The sequence below is a fragment of the Carassius auratus genome, chromosome 16 (assembly GCF_003368295.1).
Source record: "Carassius auratus strain Wakin chromosome 16, ASM336829v1, whole genome shotgun sequence".
Lineage (NCBI taxonomy): Eukaryota > Metazoa > Chordata > Actinopteri > Cypriniformes > Cyprinidae > Carassius > Carassius auratus.
Window position 1 is genome coordinate 19,976,844 of NC_039258.1, and position 21,621 is coordinate 19,998,464.

General features: G+C 39.8%; 2 protein-coding genes across 3 annotated transcripts in view; both read left to right on the forward strand.

Annotated features, from left to right (window-relative positions):
- The first annotated feature begins 277 nt into the window (after positions 1-277).
- Positions 278-6,177, forward strand: eaf1 (ELL associated factor 1). The gene is made up of 6 exons (XM_026284684.1): positions 278-600; positions 958-1,052; positions 1,136-1,272; positions 3,068-3,234; positions 4,237-4,428; positions 5,494-6,177. Exons 1-6 carry the CDS (start codon positions 498-500, stop codon positions 5,541-5,543), a joined length of 744 nt encoding a protein of 247 aa, XP_026140469.1. The 5' UTR covers positions 278-497; the 3' UTR covers positions 5,544-6,177.
- Positions 6,178-11,596: 5,419 nt separating this feature from the next.
- Positions 11,597-21,621, forward strand: part of LOC113116495 (protein PTHB1) — a 108,318-nt gene continuing 98,293 nt past the window's right edge. For both annotated transcript variants that reach the window (XM_026284685.1, XM_026284686.1), the window contains exons 1-6: positions 11,597-11,747; positions 14,536-14,648; positions 16,390-16,540; positions 18,295-18,359; positions 18,793-18,906; positions 20,717-20,891. In XM_026284685.1, the coding sequence (XP_026140470.1) occupies positions 14,537-14,648; positions 16,390-16,540; positions 18,295-18,359; positions 18,793-18,906; positions 20,717-20,891 (617 nt within the window). In that variant the 5' untranslated portion in view covers positions 11,597-11,747; position 14,536. The remainder of the gene's footprint in view (positions 11,748-14,535; positions 14,649-16,389; positions 16,541-18,294; positions 18,360-18,792; positions 18,907-20,716; positions 20,892-21,621) is intronic.

Consider the following 21,621-nt stretch of genomic DNA (forward strand, 5'->3'; position numbering starts at 1 on the left):
TCACCAGTGATTAAAAAAAAAGATGGTAATACTATTTTGCTCACCTTTTTTCACTGATATCACTGAACCGGAAGTCAAACGACAGAAGCGTTTTTTTTTGTTCTCTCTGAATTTCGTTCTTTTTTTATCCCCTTACTTCTGTGAAGAAAACAAGCTTGCAAATTATTTACATGCAGGTGTGCTAACACGCAATCGTACTGTATGATTTTTTTTCTCATAATACCTTTATTTCAATCATTATTATTTATTTTTTTCATTGTCATTTTGAGCTTTCGCTAACTTTGAAATAAGAGTAGCTCAGCTGATAATTTTTTTTCTGCATTATGTTTTAAATACTAATTGACTTCCAAACCATAATAACATAACATCTTTGGCAAAAGGCGTTATTTTTGTTTTCGTGACCCGGAAGTTTTGGATCACTCTTTGTTTACATGAGACATTCACCGAACACTTTGTTATTTCGTGCAAGGCTGGTGAACTCGATGTGACGCGCAGTGATGAACGGCAGCTCGAACCCGCCTCTGGATAAAGAAGAGCATGTGTTAAAGCTCGGGGACAGTTTCGAGAAGAGGCCAAAATCATCTTTTCACACCATCAGATGTGAGTCCATCAAGAATGGCATAACTGAATAAACTGAATGGCATACAAACCCACCTCTAATCTTACCAGTATTCGGAAACTGAAAATGATATACGTCCCTCAGACCTGACCGTAGATTTGGTGTTATAAATGTGTGGATTGTGAAAATCATTGACCGTATTAACATTATGACTTGTTCCACACATACGGCGCCTTTAGACTCTTAACGAATGAATGAAAACATGCATAAATAAATGCAATCAAATGGGCAAAAACACTGTTTATAACTTACATTGAGCCTGCAGTAAAAATATGCATGGGTTTATTATTATAAGTAAAGAATAAATTGCCATACCGTGTGTTCACTTTATTCCACAGATGATTTTAAACCAGCATCCATCGATACATCCTGTGAAGGAGAATTACAAGTAGGAAAAGGAGATGAGGTTACCATCACATTACCACACATACCAGTAAGAGTCTCTATCCATAAGATCTGTGGCTGATTCATGTATGAAACCCTCTCTACGGACCACTCACAGTCATTTCTCTTAAGGGCTCCACTCCACCAATGACAGTGTTTAAGGGCAACAAAAGGCCGTATCAGAAAGACTGTGTTCTTATCATCAACCACGACACGGGAGAGTTCATGCTGGAAAAGCTCAGCAGCAGCATACAAGTCAAGAAGACGAGGTGAGCAGCCAAATGAACTGTGAAGATTTGATTGTGAGGAGATGTCAGGTGAAGTGTCACCTAGTCACCAGGGCCCGTATTCATAAAGAATCTTAATGCAAAAAGTAGCTCCTAGTGACTAAATTCTTAGAAATGTGGGCGTTTACTCTTAAAATTAAAGAAAAATTCCTAGTAAAGAAAAAAGTAATTCAGAAAGCATCTTAACCCTTAAAAGAGGTCTTAAGGTCAAACTGGTTAGGAGCACAGACGAGGACTTTTAAGAGGCTTAAGAGTTTCTTTAGCAGAGGAGAAAATGGCAGAAAGACGAAGAGGCAGAAGAAATGTGTTGCAAACAATGGATGACAGGGAGTTAATTAGATGCTATAGATTAGATAGTGTCTATCACATTTTCTAACTGTTTTTAAATTCGTTTTAAGTAAATGTTTTAATCATTTTAAAAGTTTTAAAATTGCTTGTTTTATTTGTGTTATTATTTTTCTTCATGATTACTTTACTTTCTTTTATGTAAAGCACTTTTGTGTGCGAAATGTGCTATATAAATAAACGCTCCCTTGTCTGCTTTTTGTCCCTTGCTGTGACGCCCTGCCCGAATTATCCTTTAAGAATGGCCTTCTGTTCAATAGTAAACACTGTTTGGCTTTCTCGTCCTTCTTGGTTTTGATCCCATGTTTGATACACTAAAACCAACAAACTGCCACTTCAATCACTGTAATTGGAAAGAGTGGAACAATTTTTATCATTCTAAGCCAATCAAATACCATATAGGAAATTAAAAGCATGGTAAATAAAAAAATGATTTATATACACACATATAATGTGTGTGTGTGTGTGTGTGTGTGTGTAAGAGAGAGAGAGAGAGAGAGAGAGAGAGAGAGAGAGAACGGTCAAATAGGAAAAATTACGCATGTAAATTCAAAGTGAGAATTAGAATACACCCTATACTTAAAATCACTCCTTTTTCCTTCTTGGACAACCAACCAATCACAGTCTTCAAAAGATTGTATCATACATAGCAACGGGGTCAACCCCGCCTCCTCACTAAGATGAAAGTTTTTGTCTTTTCCTTACTCAGAGTTGCTCTCAGATCGATCCCGAATCGCTCTTAAGCTAAGACTCCTACATAAAAGTTTTTAAGCTAAATTAATCTTAGAATCTTTATCAATATGGGCCGAAAATATATGGACATTGATTAGTCTCTCTCTCTTTTTGAATTAATAATAGTGTTCCTGTAGTTCAGATGAACTAGTAAACTCATTATAATGATATGCTGCTTAAAACTGAGTGCTGAATCCAGTGTTTCTGAATTAAATCCAGTGTTCTGAGTGAATCCAGTGTTCCTGAGGTTCAGGGTTATTACCTAGTTATTACATAGTTATTGTAATTACTATAATAAGTACATAGTATGTACATGGGGAACAGGACTGTAAAATAAAGTGCTACCAAAAAAACTTTGCCATATGTGCTTATAAATGTTAGTGCATGCAATATTATTTATTCATTCAAAAGATACATAAAAGCTGTAATAATGTTCTACATGAGACATAGAATATTCCCATTAACATCACATGCCACCAGCATTACTGGTATTACGCAGAATATGGTTTGAAGACCACTGAGCTACTCAGTTTAATGTGAATGTGAGCGTGTGTGCAAACCGCTGATTTATAATCGATCATACATAGATCAGTGGTGTAAACTGACAGAAATCTGCCTGGTCCAGATTGTGCTGTATTTTGACTTTCACTGTCGGTGGTCAGTGTGTGTGATGCTGCAGATGTCTGTTTGTGTCGGTCAGAGCTGAGGGCAGCAGTAAGATCCAGGCTCGTATAGAGCAGCAGTCAGTGAGAGCCAACCAGCTGACGCCACAGTCCCGTCCCCCCATCAAGCCCGGAGCGGGGGCTAAGACCTCCCCATCCAAAGACAACCCTTCACCTGAGCCTCAGCTGGATGACATCAAACGAGGTCAGACCGCATGCTTGCGATTACACACTTATACTCAGTTATCAATGATAGACTACTGGACTGTTGTCTTTTTTATTAAACATTAAATACATATATTTAATGAAAATAACAATCAGCTGGACGTCTGTACGCACTGTGTGTACCAATGTCTTCTGTGGGAATGTTTAAACCATTATTAGGGACGTCCTGTATTTCTGTCAACTGAACCAGCAATTCCAATCATTTGGGAATTTTATATCATTCTTTTGAGTCTGTTTGTTTTCTTCTCGGTGAATGTTTGCGAAAAGGTCTACATCGTGTGGCATTCGTTCAGACCACTCTCAGAATCGTCTGAAGTCAGCATAACACCAAAGACCAAATAGCCCTGTTTTTCTCCTATGTGCTGAATGTCTCAACAATGTTGAAACCGTAAGCTACATTTGTTCTGCTTGATAGTTTGGTCTGAAGAATCAGTAACTGCGTAATTGACCACAGTTGAATTACCCCATTACATTTTTGCGTTATTATCAAAAATATGAAATAACTTTTTTCTTTTTTAAAGAACTTTACCCAGTCCAGCTGTGGCTTGTGTGTGTATTCATGCATTAATTGTATGTAATATCACCAAGTTTTGTGTATCTGCAATTTAATGTGACTTTACACTGATATTTAAGATTTTGTAACAGCTTTTCAGCTTTGCTTTTTAACCAACAAAAATATTATTTAATATTAATATAATTAATGTTTGGCACTTTTCCTTAAAAAAACAAACAAACAAAACGGTGATACCATCTTTTAAATTCTTATGATTATGTTTTAGGGATTTGTGACCCTATCTATATATATTTTTTAAATATGTTACTTATATGATTACTCTTCATTGTTTTACATGTTTCTAAATTCAAAAAGTGATTTCCAGGGTTAAGTGTTTGTGTGCCCTAGCAGGAGATAAAATTGTGCTGTGTTTGGTTCAGGTCTAAAATGTTTTTTGGGCTAAATCTCTCTGGTTTGCTCTTGTCTCAGAGCTGCGGGCCGAGGTGGATGTGATCGAGCAGATGAGCAGCAGCGGCAGCAGCAGTTCGTCGGACTCGGGCAGTGGTGATGACAGCTCCTGCAGTGACCGAGAACAGGACACACATCTGTCCCCCAGCAGGAACAACATGGCCAACGGAATCAACCAATCACAAGGCAGCAATCAGCTGATGAACACACTCCGTAAGATCATTTTATTCACTGCTAACAAAAAATCAACAACAACAAAAAAATAAATAAGACTAAAGCATGATGCAGTATGAAAAGGCAGTAGAAAAACACTGACAGATTTGGTGGTCAACATTTTTACATTTTAGGGTACATTTACATAACTATGTACTAAAAATTGACAAATATTTTAGTTTTTCATATACAGACAACAATACTGTCAAAATGATCCCTATGAGGCATGTTTCCATAACAAATCATACTTAAATTGTGAATTAATAATATGCCTAATGGAAACGCGTCAATTTCGCAAAAACGCCCATATATCTTAAAAAAGTCTTTATGCTTTTTATGCTTTTCAGGCAATGCAAAAAAGGAATTATTTGCAAAACTGCAATGGAAACTTTTTATTTTTCACATTTTCAGGTCACAAGGCATATGCAAAAATTCATATGATCATTCTTCAATGTAGTATAACCTAAGAAACTGTTCATACATGCATTTCATAATGCTGTTTTCATGTAAATGAACGGCCAATGACAAATATAATGTTTTCCATTTTTAGCTGACAATGGTGTCACATAAATGGTCCCTAAAGGCCCGTTCACACCAAGTACGATTACTATACAGATAACGATAAAGATATAGTTCTAAAAATCATTCTCAATATTAAAGAATAGCAGTCAATACCATAGTTGTAACGATAAAGGCACAGAGAAACAACATTTTTGGAACCACTTTCAGAACAATTTTATTTCAGCTGATAAACGATAACATCATTGACAGCCAATCAGAATCAATCCTGCTGTAACAAGCGCGAGAATTTAAAGCAGCAGACAATATCGTTCACTGGTGTGGATGCTAATAGTGTTATCTTTATAGTTATCATTCTTGGTGTGAATGGGGCTTAACACTTGGAGAGGTACTGTTAAAATAATCTTATTTCAACTTTTTTCATTATATGTAATTTAATGAAAAAAAGAAAACTGAGTTGCTGGGACATTAAAGTACCTGTATTTAAAGGAACACCTTACTCTGTTTTATATGGTAAACTGTTTTGTTGGTGTGTTTTTCCTTCAGGAAATGATCTTCAGCTAAGTGAATCTGGCAGTGACAGTGACATCGATTGACCTCCTACCTGATGTTACAAACATAGATTGTGTTTCTCTGCGTTACGTGCTTTCATAGATGATATCGGTCTTTTTGCAGTGGTTTCATAGATATCAGTGCTTTTGCAGTTTTATCTTGAGCTTTTAATGGCTTCATGTTAACATGAAAGTGTTGACGAATGTAAAATAGTTTTAATAGATTTTATTTTTATTGCGAAAGGAAATGTCTGAACAGATAATGTTGTTTAAATCATTAAAACTGAATATTGTACCGATGGTTCAGTATTTTTATGAAGCTAAAAATCATCAGTCAACATGGCTTGTTAATTTCCCCTCCTGTTCAGTGTTGCATAAACCAAATTAATTGCGTGATCTTTATTCTGACTACTTTTCGCATTGAAGTTCAGCCAAAATGTGTTACACAGTTTAGAATTCAGTGGCAACCGACAAGTACAAATGATTTTGTCACATTTTTTGTTCACATAAAACATGTTGAAATAATGTCAATATTCAGTGTCTCAAAATATGTGTATGTGGTTATCTATAGAAGTGTATACTGTTGGTTTAACCAAAAATAACTTGTTTTATTGCACTGTAAACAATATTAATGTTGTAAACACTGAACTTGTATTAAACCTGGAACAGTTGTTTCATTCTTCGTGGTTGTGTAATTCAGATCTGCATTATCATACAGAAAGGAAGAAGAAGAAAAGAAAACACATTTAAAGGCTTGCCTCAGTATGCCTTGTGTTATGTATGAGATTGTCATACAAATAATTTGATGAATTACATAAAGTCCTAGAGTGTTTTGCTTGACTGTTTCTCAAATCCAGAATTAGGAGTCAATATAATGTTTTATTAACTTCAATAATAAAAAAGAATAAGTAAAAAAAAAATGGCTTTCCCTGGGCCCATTTTTGTTTATGCTTATGAAATAACCTTTAATCAAACAAACATGAACAACTAAAGCCATATTTTGTGATAATCTTTGTCTATCAACATAAAAATAAAAAGTCAATCCAAAACATTCAGCTATAAGCTCAGTTTATAGTTATAAATGCAAAAAACAATAATAATAATAATAAACGGACAACATTTTCCATTTCTAATCCACCAAAGTCTATATCAGTGTTTAAAATGTACTATTCTTACCTTATTAGTTCTACAATATATTTTTAGGCAGCATCCATGCACATTTCACACAGTGCACTGAAATTTTGATTGGCAAAATGTTTTTAAAGAAACTGAGTCATATCCTTTCAGTAAATGGGGGGGGGGGGGTTCCTGGTCATTTCAAGGGGGTCTCATGAAAACCAAAACCAAAAACAGTGGACACGGCTAATAAGTAAATATATTACTGCTACTAAACAACAAAAACAACACAGCATATCAACTAACTTAATTTGTTTTTAATTGATAAATCAATTGCAGTTTTCAAACAAAATGCTCAAACTTTAAAGAGTTAGTTCACCCAAAAATGAAAATTGTCATTAATAACTCACCCTCATGTCGTTCCAAACCCGTAAGACCTCCATTTATCTTCAGAACACAGTTTAAGATATTTTAGATTTAGTCCGAGAGCTCCCAGTCCCTCCATTGAAGCTGTGTGTACGGTATACTGTCCATGTCCTGAAAGGTAAGAAAAACATCATCAAGGTAGTCCATGTGACATCAGAGGGTCCGTTAGAATTTGTTGAAGCATTTTGGTCCAAAAATAGCAAAAACTACAACTTTATTCAGCATTGTCTTCTCTTCCGGGATCTTCTTGAACCAGTTCACCAAATCGAACTGAATGAGTTTGAAACGGTTCTCGTCTCCAATAAGCATTAATAACCACAAATGACTTAAGCTGTTAACTTTTTTAATTTGGCTGACACTCCCTCTGAGTTAAAACAAACCAAATATCCCGGAGTACTTAATTTACTCAAACGGTACACTGACTGAACTGCTGTGAAGAGAGAACTGAAGATGAACACCGAGCCATATAACAAAGAAAGATTGACTCGTTCTCAAGTCAAGATCCGGTTGCATTGATTTTCGGATCACCAGAAACCGTTTCTCCCTGGCGCCGCAGGTGCCCGTCTGTAATATTAACTCCTTAACTGGGAATTACATTACAGTAGTTCCCTTATCGAGTCGGTCTCTCGACATTACATATGGGGAAATCCATTTCCTCGAAATTATGAAGTCTGATTAAATAACTGTGCGCCCTCGCCCTCACCTGATTGGCTGACAGCCATAAATATAGGTGACGGCGGGCGCCAAAAACCTCAGAATCTTTTTTCTTCACTTGAGTCTGGTTTCGCCGTGGATTCACGCATACAGAGCGGAAAATTGTGGAAAATTATCCCCTCTCGCGTTCCGGTGATTTTACTCTTAAAATGTCTCTTTGCAGCATGTGTGGTGGGCCCATTGATTTCCCGGACGCACACGAGCAGTGTGTGCTGTGCCTGGGTCGGGCTCACGCAGAGGCGGCATTCGAAGGATCGGGATGTCGTGCCTGTGAGGAGCTTCCCATCAAGATCCTTCGTGCAAGGCTGGCCGTTACCCGTAACGGTGGCCCTGTATCTCCTGCCTCTCCCCCGTCTGAAGCCACCCCCGCCTCGCTGGATGCCGAGATTATGGCGATCCTCACGGAGGCGGTGGCAGATATGGAATTGGAGTGGACATCCCCCAAGGAGCTGCCGTCTAAGAGATGGATGGACGGTTCCTTCCTCGGCATGGGTCGCCAGGCTGTAGCCCCGCAGAGACCCGCGCCTTTCTTCTCTGAGGTCCACGAGGAACTCACCCGGTCATGGCGCTCCCCTTATTCAGCCCGAGGCCATGCACAGGGGACTCAGCTGCTGATGACGGTGGAAGGGGCGGAGAAATTAGGATACGCACGACCGCCTCCCGTCGAGGATGCTATCGCGGCCCACCTGGCGTCTTCTCCCGGCTGGAATACCGCCTCTTTGCCTTCCGTCAAGCTACTGCTCACATCGCCGAAAAGGCGTACATATCTGCTGGACATGCAGCATCTGCTCTCCACACGATGGCAATCCTGCAGGTCTTCCAAACTCGGCTCCTTGGGTCCCTGGATGAGGGAAGCCCGGACCCAGAGTCGCTCAGGAAGCTGCGCACGGCGGCGGATCTCGCTCTCGCGGCGTCGAAAAAGGTAGCGCAGGGAATCGGCCGCAATATGAGCAGCCTTGTGGTCCTGCATCGCCATCTGTGGCTGACGCTGTCCGGCATGCGTGATGCCGAAAAGAGGCAGTTCCTGGATGCACCGGTGAGCCCCACCGGTCTTTTCAGTGTCGTGGTGGAATCTCTGTTGGAAAAATACGCCGAGACCATCAAGCGGTCTAAGATGATGCCTTATCTTTTGCCGAAACGGTCTCAAGCCCCCCCTGCAGTGAGGTCCAGATCTTCTTTGGCACACGTTCCAGAGCGCGGCAGAGCGTCGTGAGCCAGAGCAACCATTCCGCCAGAGGCAGCCCAGGAAGCCCCGTTTTGGTCCTAAACCGGCCTCTAGCAGCCAAGGGCGCCCGGCGGGCAAGAAGGAGCAGCATTCCTGATGCTCGTGCCAGGGGGAAGAGAGCGTGGGACGTGTTCGTCGGACCCGCGGCGAAGAGGGCGTGTTCCCGCCCAGAGTTTGTCGACAATATAAATGTTGTGAGAATGAAACCGCTTTGTTCTGTTTCAATAAACATGCATTACATGCCTCAGCAAAAGAGCATTCTTCCTCCCTCTACTATTACCCGCTATATAAGCGGTTGCTCGGTCTGATGGTGGCCGCAGCCTCCATCTGCAGACCAGGCTTGTTACACATGAGACAGCTTCAACACTGGTTACAGAGCCGAGTGAAGCAGCGGGCGTGGAGAGCAGGAACGGAACGCCTTATCATAATGCGTTCATGTCTCGAGACTCTGGCGCCTTGGTTCGGCACGACCATATTCGAGCAGGGTGCTGCTATGGGCAGAGTGGTCAGACGTGTAGTGGTCACTACGGATGCTTCACTATCAGGCTTGGGAGCCCTATGTGAAACACCATCATGTTCTCATCAGAACGGACAATGGTGGTGGCGTACCTCAATTGCCAGGGAGGTTTGCGTTCGCGATCCCTGCATGGATTAGCGAGACAGCTGCTGTTATGGATGGACAGGGTACTTCTGTCGATTCGAGCAGTGCACGTAAACGGAGAATGGATGCTCCATCTGCAAACGATAAATATGATCTGGAATCTGTTTGGCAAAGCGGAGATCGACCTCTTTGCGTCGCAAGAGAACACCCACTGCCCTCTGTACTTCTCGCTGACAGCAGAGGCTATCACACTGGATAGTGGAGGCTGTGCGACTAGCTTATGCTTCCCGGGGAACCGCCTGCCCAATCGGGGTGCACGCCCACTCCACAAGGAGTTTGGCGTCGTCATGGGGTTGGGCAAAAGGCATGTCTATTCAGGACATTTGTTTCACAGCGGGCTGGTCGTCTCGCAACACATTTGCAAGATTCTATAATTTGGACATTCCCTTGTTCGCATCACATGTGCTGTCAGTGCAAGAGGAGGGAGTTGAGCAGTCATTGGACTAGGTTATGGGCACGCCTTGCCTGGCGCGTGCACTAGCCATGGTTTCGACCAGGTCATATAGACAGCATCAGTTATTTTAGTAATAGCTGCGGTTGAGGTATTGATTCACTTTCTAATGTGGTCCCTTTATTATGCCCGCATTATAAGCCGGCAGTGTATTCCCAAGCACCAACATATTGCTGCATTTTCCCCATATCACACCAGTGTTGCTTATCTGGGTGCACTGGATTACGATGGTGTAAGAGCTGATTTGGCTTTGTGCCAAGAGGTGTTTCAACCAGGTCCGGTACCCAACCTAGAGCTAATGCGCTGTAAGAATTAGTGCTTATGCTCTTCTGTGGCTCGATGCGAGCTAGGCCGGACAGTATTTCCCACATGGCGGGGGTTTTATTGTTCCCCATACGTAATGTCGAGAGACCGACTCGATAAGGGACCTTAGTTCCCTGAGAGGAGGGAACAAGACATTATGTAACCTGCCGTGTGGAAAACCTTCCAGCCTCATAACTCTTGTTCAGTCGAAGATTCTGAGGTTTTTGGAGCCCACCCTCACCTATATTGATGGCTGTCAGCCAATCAGGTGAGGGCGAGGGTGCCATTGGCTATTTGCAAGCAAAAGAGTTATTCAATCAGATTTCATAATTTAGAGGAAATGGATTTCCCCCCATACGTGATGTCTCGTTCCCTCCTCTCAGGGAACTAAGGTTACGTGAGTAACCGGAGACGTTTTGAACTTGAACATGCCCCTGGGCTCATAACACAAGCACAGAATCAGTTCAGAATCAATCACCGAAAAGAACCAGTTCGGTTCAGACGCACCATGGGTCAGTCTGCTTCACACTGAATCACACATGCGCAGTATCATCAGCTCCTCGGTTCTCGAATCAGACGTGTCTGACAGAAACGGTTCTCGTTTCAGTGTACGAATAAATGTCAAATAAATTATTATTTATTGTTCTGCGTAGTTTGAAGAGAAACATTTTTTAATCTTTATCCCATATATATATTAATCAGTAATCATGACCAACTGACCAACCAGCTAAAACCAGCTTAACCAGCCTGGCCAAGCTGGAGACCAGCTAAAACCAGCTATTTCCAGCTAAAACCAGCCAACCAGCTTAGGCTGGTTTAAGTTGGTTTTTTCAGCAGGGCAGGAAGAGGGTGGGGGGTCAAGGCGTTTTTGATTCGTCACCACGGAGATGTTTAGTGCTAGCGCCATTTGACAGAATTCTTCTGGATTAGCTAATTCACTTATCACCATAAACAACAAATTGCATAAATGATTTAAGTAAGAGATTTATTTTACAGTGTAAACAGCTTCCCTGATTTTATCGGGAGTTTTGTGAAAGTAACGTACATGACTGCTAGCAATAACTCATACTCTTTGCTAGCTTTCTTTATATATTTTATTCCCAGTTTAAACAATAGTTTAGTTTTTCATGCTACTAAATAACCGGTGTGACTTCTCAAACTGACTTGCTCGCTGGGGAGTGAGGAAGGATCCGGGACTTTTTTTTTGATAACACGCTGTGACGTCACTCGGTTCCGGCTTCAGCGTCGGCGTCAGCACCATGACAACAGCAGCAGGTCGAGTGTGAGAAGCTGGGATGTCTTGAGCTTTCTTGTTTTACCACACATTACTGGAGAAAATATCACTGCATCCAGGTAGAACATAATAACTTTATATATTTAACCTTTACCAATACGAACAGCGGCACTTTGTACGAAATATTAACGAGAGTGGGGCAGTTTGTGCAAGCAAGCGAAGAACAAACAAATCTGAGTAACGTTAGCGGATTTAGTAGATCATTCTGTCATTCACTGGAAATTTTATTTATTTTCCCAATAACTGCTATGTTTGCACGAATGTAAAGTCTCTCGTGTCGGGTGAAGTCGACAGACTGTTAACAGGTTGCCCTGGATTCTCTGATCTTCAAGTGTGCTTGTGACGTTCCTGCACATTAAATACACGTTGCTTTTCTAGAGCCTCTTGTTAAAATTCATATTGTTCATATTTATATATTGGACTAATCCTTTATGGGGCTCCCATCATATGTTGTTTAAATAACGCTCTTGTGCTGAAACTTTGATATATGTCAATGCACCGAAATCTGTCCGTCTTTTTGGACTGGTCTACTTCCTCGCGTGTCCTGTTCTCTGTGTCTCTGGTGTGTCTCTGGTGTGTGTGTGTGTGTGTGTGTGTGGATTAGCTCTGTTAAGCAGTCAGGAAAGCCGCTTGAGCTGCAGCCAGTGAAGTCTTCAGTCATGTGACCCATCGCTCATGTTCTACACTCAGTCATATGTCTGTGTAACCCCTCTCACCCGGGTCCTCTCTGACGCTCCTCGCACTCGCTCCGAGCGGGGCTCGAACCCGGGTCTTCCGGCATGGGAGGCGGACGCACTAACAAGGAGGCTAAATGGCTACAGCCACTAGCGTCTGTCGCTAGTGCGTCTCTTGAGATCGGGGAGTGAGGTTTACCTGCACAGCACTACTCGCTGGCCTCCGTTACACTCACCCCCCTAAACCTCACTCCCATCCGAGTCACGGCACCAATGTAACCCCTCTCACCCGGGTCCTCTCTGACGCTCCTCGCACTCGCTCCGAGCGGGGCTCGAACCCGGGTCTTCCGGCATGGGAGGCGGACGCACTAACAAGGAGGCTAAATGGCTACAGCCACTAGCGTCTGTCGCTAGTGCGTCTCTTGAGATCGGGGAGTGAGGTTTACCTGCACAGCACTACTCGCTGGCCTCCGTTACATCTGCAGACCCAGTGGCTCAGTCAGCATCAAACACCATGTGCACTTACAAACAAAGACAGAAAGATTTGATCTGGTCTATATGCTTGCATTAAATACAGGAGTATAATGAGATCCAGCAGAACTTATTCTGCAGCGGTTGCTCTTCTATTTGAACATCTGTGTATTAAGTCCACACATATGTGAAATCATTATCTCGGCTGCATGTCCTGATCTTTGCCTTGCATGTCCTGAGCTTTGTGCACTTAAAAATGCACCTGATGGGAATTATTTATTTTAATAAAGTATATTTATATAAGTATATAGGCCTATAAAAATAATGTTTAGTTCTAAATTTTCTATTCTTTTCTACTGCCTATGTTCAATTCAAGTTTAGTTTATTTGTGTAGCGCTTTTTACAATACAAATCATTACAAAGCAACTTTACAGAAAATTAAGTTTCTACAATATTTAGTAGTAGCAGCTTATAAGTGGTCACTGAAAAATTAATACAAGACGTAGTCAGCCAGACGATGAACATTATTAACAGCAATTATTATATGATGCAGTCACACTTGTAGCAATATTTGTTACATGTATTATGTAGATAACTGTAAATACCCCAAGAGTGAACTTGACAGTCTTGATTAATAACAAACCCTGATCAAAACCCTATTATCCGTTAGGATTTGTCTTTTTTTTAATAGTTGCTAATATTCTAAGGAGTAGCTGGTATGCTGAAATCTACCCAAGAACATGTTGCTAAAATATCCACAAACGCACAAAAGAGCCTTAAAGAATATCAAAAATGAGATGAGTTTTGTTTCTCTATCTCGAACAGATTTGGAGAAATTTGTAGCATTACACCACATGCTCAACAATAGTGCAGTAAATGGGTGCCATCAGAATGAGAGTTCAGTTTCAGTTGAAATGCATCTTTTTGCTGAAGTCCTATATCCATATGCACAGAACAAGCACTGTTTACAAGTGAAAACAATCCAAAATGGTTGTAATCTGCAGGTAGACAACAGCAAGGAAACATTGTTATGGATTATATACTCGTATTTTGATCAAAAGCCATGGTTTAAAGTTAAAATGCCTTAATGATGGATTTTGTTTCTTAAAAACATGATGCTTTTCACTAGACTAGAGTCATGTGAATTACTTGTGGATTATTGTGGTGTTTTTTTGTCAGCTTATTCTGATGGCACCCATTCGCTGCTGAGGATTGGTGAGCAAGTGATACAATATTAAATTTCTCCAAATTATGTTCAGTGAAACTTAAAGCATGGGAAGCATGTATCATAACAGTCAAGTCAGGTGGTGGATGTTAACAATGCCTCAAAACTGAACAGGACCTTAAATGTGCAGTTCATGCCTGAAAGCATATTAATGTCACTGAAGCAGTTCTGCAAGAAAGATTGAGCTAAAATTGTTCCAAAGTGTGTAAAACCCATAAATGGGTTCCTAGAGGAAATTGTTTTGGTTATGATTATTGATGCTGTTGGGTTATGCCCATTTATTAATTCAGTCACTGTTTCACACAGGGGCACTAGATATAATTATTTCTTAAATGCTCTTTAAAGTGCTGACATGCCGTGAAAAAATGCAGAAAATCAGACGCAGGTCAAACACTTCACAGCTCTCAAGGATTTAAAAGTGTTTGGCAGATGTTTGGTTCTAATATGTAATTAAATATCACTCTTGTGTCTTTACAGGATGTCTTTATTTAAGGCTCGTGATTGGTGGGCTTCAGTGCTGGGGGAGGGGGAGGAGTTTGACCAGGGATGTCTGTGTGTTGGGGATGTGGATAACAGCGCAAGTGGATATGGTGAGATAAAGTACTTTAAGGACTAGTTCACTTCCAGAACAAAAATGTACAGATAATGTAAAGTGAAGTGAAAGTGACGTGACATTCAGCCAAGTATGGTGACCCATACTCAGAATTTGTGCTCTGCATTTAACCCATCCGAAATGCACACACACAGAGCAGTGAACACACACACTGTGAGCACACACCCGGAGCAGTGGGCAGCCATTTATGCTGTGGCGCCCGGGGAGCAGTTGGGGTTCGATGCCTTGCTCAAGGGCACCTAAGTCGTGGTATTGAAGGTGGAGAGAGAACTGTACATGCACTCCCCCCACCCACAATTCCATCCGGCCCGAGACTAGAACCCACAACCCTTCGCTTGGGAGTCCGACCCTCTAACCATTAGGCCACCACTTCCCCTTGTCACCCAAGATGTTCATGTCTTTCTTTCTTCAGTTGTAAAGAAATTAGTTTTTTTTGAGCGAACCATTTCAGGATTTCTCTGTGGTGCCCCTGAGTCTGAACTTCCAAAATGCAGTGTAAATGCAGCTTCAAAGGGCTTTAAATGACCCCAGCCAAGGAAGAAGGGTCTTATCTAGTGAAATGATCGCTTATTTTATGTATTTAAAAAAAAAAAATGCTCATCTTTGTCTAGCTTTGTGTGAATTTTTATTTCTGGTACATGTTGAAAAACCTCCCATCTCATTTTCTCCTCCAACTTCAAAATCACCCTACGTCGCTTTTGTGCCGTGTTTTTTTTTTTTTTTTTGTAAAGGGCATTTGATCTTCTTAGCATATTCACTTTGTAAACACTGAGTCAGTACTTCTGCAGCGATGAAGGATGATTTTGAAGTTGGAGGAGAAAATGAGATGGGCCTTTTTAGACCTACTCTAACTGCCATGAACTGTAAAAAAACAGAGTTCATGCAGAGCTAGACAAGGTTAAAATGTATATAAACTGTACCCTATTTTTTTTTTTTAAAGAAAATGATCGTTTCACTAGATAAGACCCTTCTTCCTCAGCTGGGATCATTTACAGCCATTTGAAGCTGCATTTAAACTGCATTTTGGAAGTTCAGACTCAGGGGCACCATAGAAGTCCATTATATATAGAGAAATCCTGAAATATTTTCCTCAAAAAACCTAATTATTTTACGACTGAAGAAAGAAAAACATGAACATCTTGGATGAGAAGGGGGTGACTACATTATATGTAAGTTTTTGTTCTTGAAGTGAACTACTCCTTTAATACACAGCCTTTTTAAGTAGTTTCCCAAAAGTTTTGTTGTTACCAACATAACTCATTGATTGGTTAACGTGATAAAAATATCTTTCTTTTGTTCCATGTTAATAAACTATAATAATATGACATTATTTGTGATCTTGAAGTGATTTATTTTGCAGAATTTATTACTTCAGCACTTAGGCATTACGTCATTAAAGCCTGTCCAATAATGTTTCATCAGCATGGTTCAAACTACACAAATGTGCTACGAATTTGGGAAACAGTCATGAATTTTTGTCTACGGAGAGATTTTTGTTTTCGTTATGACTGGGAAGATTTTAAAACGAGCTGTTCTTTAATAAATTAGTACGACCTTATCTTCACACTGTGGAAATACAAGCGCAGTGCTAAAAAGGGGCGGAGCTACATAAGGATGCTCAACTTTATTCATTATCTGTAAAGTAAAAAAGTCCAAATGTAAAGAATTAGATGCAGTATACTGTTAACAGTCTGTCTCTGTCTCATTCTCTAAACCAGATAAGATTGTAGTGGGCAGTTTTATGGGGATGTTACGCATTTTCTCACCTCACCCTGCTAAAGCAGAGGAGCCGATGGAAGCTGACACCCAGCTGCTGGAGGTTCAGTTCCCCGACCCCATCATTCAAGTGGAGATGGGGAAGTTTGTCTCGTAAGTCTCACATGTGCTGTGTTTCAGCCGTTCACATCACTACCAACTCAAACACATCTCTACACAATCACAATCAGCTATTTTATCAAGCTGCCACATGTACCAATTATCAATTGTATAGTACACGAATAGTACACGAATCATATTTGTATGGCACTTTCCATGAATAGGATACAGCTGTTGTCCTTTTATTTGTTTTAAGCAATAAAGGCACAAATCCCATATTCTTTAGGAAACAAAAACAGACAAAAACTTTGGAAACCAACATTTTTTTTCCTCTAAATCCTCTGTTACCCTCCTCTTGCTTTAGTTGATGTATTTATTTAGTTTAGGCGTTTATTAAAAAAATGATTTTTCTAAGAGTTAACAATTTCACTGATACTTGGTTCAAAGTCGAAAAAGTGTATAAAAAAAGTGCAATACTGCTTTAAGCTGTTGTAGCACCCCCCCCCCCCCCCCCCCCCCCCCCCAAGAAAAAGCAAAACGTTTGCTGTTTTATTTAATTGCAGTTTTGTCTTTGTTTTCCTGAGCAAAAAATAAATATCGTACATTTTCCCCTGATTTACAGAAGACACCCAGTAAAATGTCATTCAGTGTAACAATCTTGTCAGGCATATTTACAACAAAAATCAATTTATGACATATTAAAATACTAATTACATTCACCCCAAATACTAATGAGTTGTAATTTTACATTTTTAACATTTGCCACTATCCTAGGTTTTGCCCATTTGTCAGTAAGACAAATTATTCTTTTAGATATTTTAAAATGTACACGTTAGAATAAGCATGTTGTTTGAATTTTTGCATAATTATTGTGTTACACCGAATGACAATGTAACATTATTTCAACCAAATCTTGACATTTTATTCTCCTTAAACTTATTTAAAACCTTAAAAGTAGACATTTTACTTACATTTAATGTTCTTTCTATGGACACAAAATCACTTTTTTACGTTTCTTTTGATGCGGACATCTTAACGTCTTTGACCCACTTCACTGACCTTTTCTATTTTGTAAGTGCAGCCCAGGGCTTCTGTGGTCTTTATTATATGCATAATTCCAAACACAGATAGCCAGTTATATATCTACTACATTTATTATAATTATAACTCTGTTAGGTTCTCTTACACTTTCTTTATATTACGTTTGCTGATTGTGACGTTATGAGCAACAAATGCAGTGAGACAGAAATACACTGTTACTTCTGATTCTGACTGAAAAGTTTTTATCATTTGTAAATAATCGATAAGTTCATAAAAAGTCATTACTCAAATATTATCAAACAAGAATTATCTTCAGTGTAAGTTGTACTGTGTAGTTGCTGGTTAGGCCTTTAGACATCTGTTGCCAGGTTTAATACAAAATACTTTTAATATGATAGAATGAACTTTTTGAAAATCTACAGGAAGTTTTGGGGCTGTGTGTATTGAAGTACCATGCTAATAAAGCTGATATAGTAGCTTATACCACAGCAGTTCTACAATGTTGAGATATAGAAGTATACTTTTCATTTCTTTTTATTATTGCTCATTTATTTTGGATCTGCCACGTGAAAGAGCGGTTCAAATAAGTAGTTTTTTTTCAACATCAGTCATTGAATATAATGCGCTTGCAGTGATGATCACAGCAGAGGTCTGATAAAAGACATTTATCGTTTTATTGACTCCTGGTCACCGTCTGATGCTTAACCTGAAAGCAGCATCTCAGAATATTAAGAAGCTCCTTGTTCTTTCTTTGTCATGTGTTTTAGGTGTTCAGAGCTGCTCCATCTGGCAGTGCTTCACCCCAGGAAGCTGTCTGTCTATGCTGTGTCAGGTCGGTTTTCCACAGATTCTTCCTTTCAATCACTGCCATTAATCTATGCATATCAGTTTTTATTCTGAAAAACTGTTACCTCTTAAACAGAACTATACTCATGCACTGGTTATTTTTATTCTTTCTGTATTGGCTTTAGACTGATATTATAATTGTAGACCAGGGGTTCCCAAAGTAGGATCTGGCGTCAGCAACCCACAGCCATGGAGTACATACAGTAATTTAATTTTAAAGCCCTATGATTTCTACTATTTGCAGGAATCCATTCTTAAAAACTGAATTTATTGTATGTATTTATTGACAACCTGTCGAGAAGTGCAGTTAAACATAAAAAGTCAGTCTGAGCTAATAGTTATTGTCAATCTGTCATATGTTGTGCACCAAATGCACGTGCTCTTTCAGATGTGGTGTTTTCTGGTGTGGGTTTTCTCAGGTACTGCTGGGAATGTTGAACATGGTGACCAGTATCAGCTGCGACTGGTGTATGAACACAACCTGCAGAGAACAGCTTGCAACATGACGTATGGTCCCTTCGGGGGTGTCACAGGTAATTGTTATTATTAATATTCCACACATTAGGGCTGCACGATATTGGGAAAAAATGACATTGCGATATTTTATTTTTCTGCGATATATATTGCGATATGAAATCTAATCTAATTATTTCTTACAAACAAAAATGGGGTGAGCACACTTACATTCTCATTTTAAATGATTTAAACATCGCGCCATCGTGTCAATTGATTAATATGCGCGAGGGAGAGAGAGCAAGATAGTGCTCATGTTGTTTGAAGACGGCTCTCTTTCACTCCTCTCTCTCTCTCTCTCTCTCGCTCTCTCTCTTTTTCACTCTATGATGGTTAAGCTGTGCAATTAATCCGCGAATCACATTCGTTAAGGGCCGGGGAGCAGCTAGCCCGTACAGTTAATGAATAACGGATCAACTACGACAGCCTACATCACACATCCTGCGATGTGACTATCGTGGATTCGTAGATCGCGATATCGATGCTTAAACGACACATCGTGCAGCCCTACCACACTTAATATTAACATCTCATTCTAAATTTATCAGTGGGCAATAGGGTTGAATTTAGCTACATATTGTTTTCTTTCTGTGAGAAAAATTAGTGTGATGGAATAGTTTAGGTCTCTCAAAACCCTTTTCAGTCGCACTTTGCAGTATGGTGGCATTAGCTGATATTAATCAACAGAGTAACTAACAATGAGCAGTACAATTGTTACAGTATTTAATATTCTTTATTAACACCGGTTAATAAAAATACAACAGTTCAGTCATTCAAATAGAATGTTTCTCATGCGTTAATTCTCATTCACATCACTCTCAAAATAAATAGCTGAAACCTAACTTCAGTCTCAATGAACATCTGCTTGTAAATTCTGGAAACTGAGATTTCTTCGGTTTGTGTGAAGAAAGCCGATTAAAGTCGACCCACTATAAATAAAATAGTAGCACATGTTCCTTTAATAGGATTTAGACTTAGAGGAGGAGCAGTTCTCTTATCAAGCACACGAGGGCAGCACAGTCTCGATGATGGAGGTCATCAACCATTCGTCTCATTTCATTTACACATGAGAGAAGACAAAACAGAAATATTGTAATAATAAATTGTGTTACCTAAAATGGTGGCTGCAGATATTGGTCTTTATTCCATTCAAGTAGATAGCAGCAATACTTGTAAAAATAAAAATATATGGATGATGTGTAAAGTGACCCATATTAATGGGACTTCATACACAGCTAATCATCTTACCATCTTTATAACACACTGTAGTTTGACTTCTAATACAGATGAGAGTGAATAATTATCATAACAGTTACATAAAAGCATAGATTAGTCTAAGTTAAATCCAAAAATGATACTGATTTCTTTTTGGCAAACTGCTAATTGGTCAAACTCTTAATATAGAGGCTAAGTTTGGCTAAGGCTAACATTTGACAAACTTGGTAGACAAATAAGCACTGGTTTTATGTTAGCTTGGGCCGTGGCTATTCTCTTGGATGTTTCTTTCCTATTATCACAAGGACAGATCTGACTCTGAATTCTGTTTTGAGCTTCTTCGAAGCCATTGCAAAATGCAGACAAACAAAACTAGCGCACATTCTGCATTAGTTCATTTGCTACATTATTCAGAACCATGAGCAACCTACTCTATATTAGTTAGGAGGAAGAAGTGTTTAATAATAAATATAACTAATTAACATTGGTGTGAAAATCTGTGCTATGCAATCTGGCTCATTTTCTTATAGCTGCACAAAAAAAGCTGCATAATACTACTGAACATGTCCTTCTGTTCTGATGTCTCAACTGAATATTTCCTGTGCTGTTGTGCAGGTCATCATTTCATCTGTATCCAGTCCATGGATGGGATGCTGATGTTTTTTGAGCAGGAAACGTATGCTTTTGGTCGCTTCCTGCCTGGCTTCCTGTTGCCCGGCCCACTGAGCTACTGCATCCGCACGGACTCCTTCATCACGGTCTCCTCCACACGACAGGTGGAGTGCTACAGGTGAGACCAATCACTCCCTGACCAACTGTCTATACGGTCACTGGCCATATCCTTCCATACGGACACTCATTCTAATTAAAAATACAGGATATGTGGGTATTCTCTACATTTACTTTTTTAGTATTCCATGGCCATATCTATAAATATGACTTTAAGAGCCATATTACATTGGCTCTTGCATGTCAGACAAGTTTCAGATTACCGTATCTGATGTGGTCGTGCAGTGTTCTATATATGAAAAATGGTTAACTTAAATCTGTTTGTTATATCAAGTGATCGTGTTTCTTCAGACACATGGATTATGTTTACAATGTTCTCTTGAACAACAAAGTTTTGGGTGAATGGACTTTCACTAGAGGTACAGAAATCTCGGCTTTCATTAAAGATATCTTCAGTTGTGTGTTGAAGATGAATGAAAGGCATATGGGTTTGGAACGACATAAGGGTAAAATGATGATAGAATTTTCATATTAGGCAAACCTTTAAGAAGGCAATATGATCTTTCTTCACAATCTGGCTAAAGCTGTTGAAAATGGAGATCTGAGCTGAGGTGAGACAGCAGAGCCTTTGGTTCTCATAATACTCCTCGTGACCTGCTGATAGCTTTGGAGGACTGTCAGTGATTTCTGAATGCAGCGTTTGATCTGTTACAGACATGTGCGTACACACACACACACACACACACTCTAAACACCAGTACCGAACATGCTCTCAAAGCTGAATAATCACT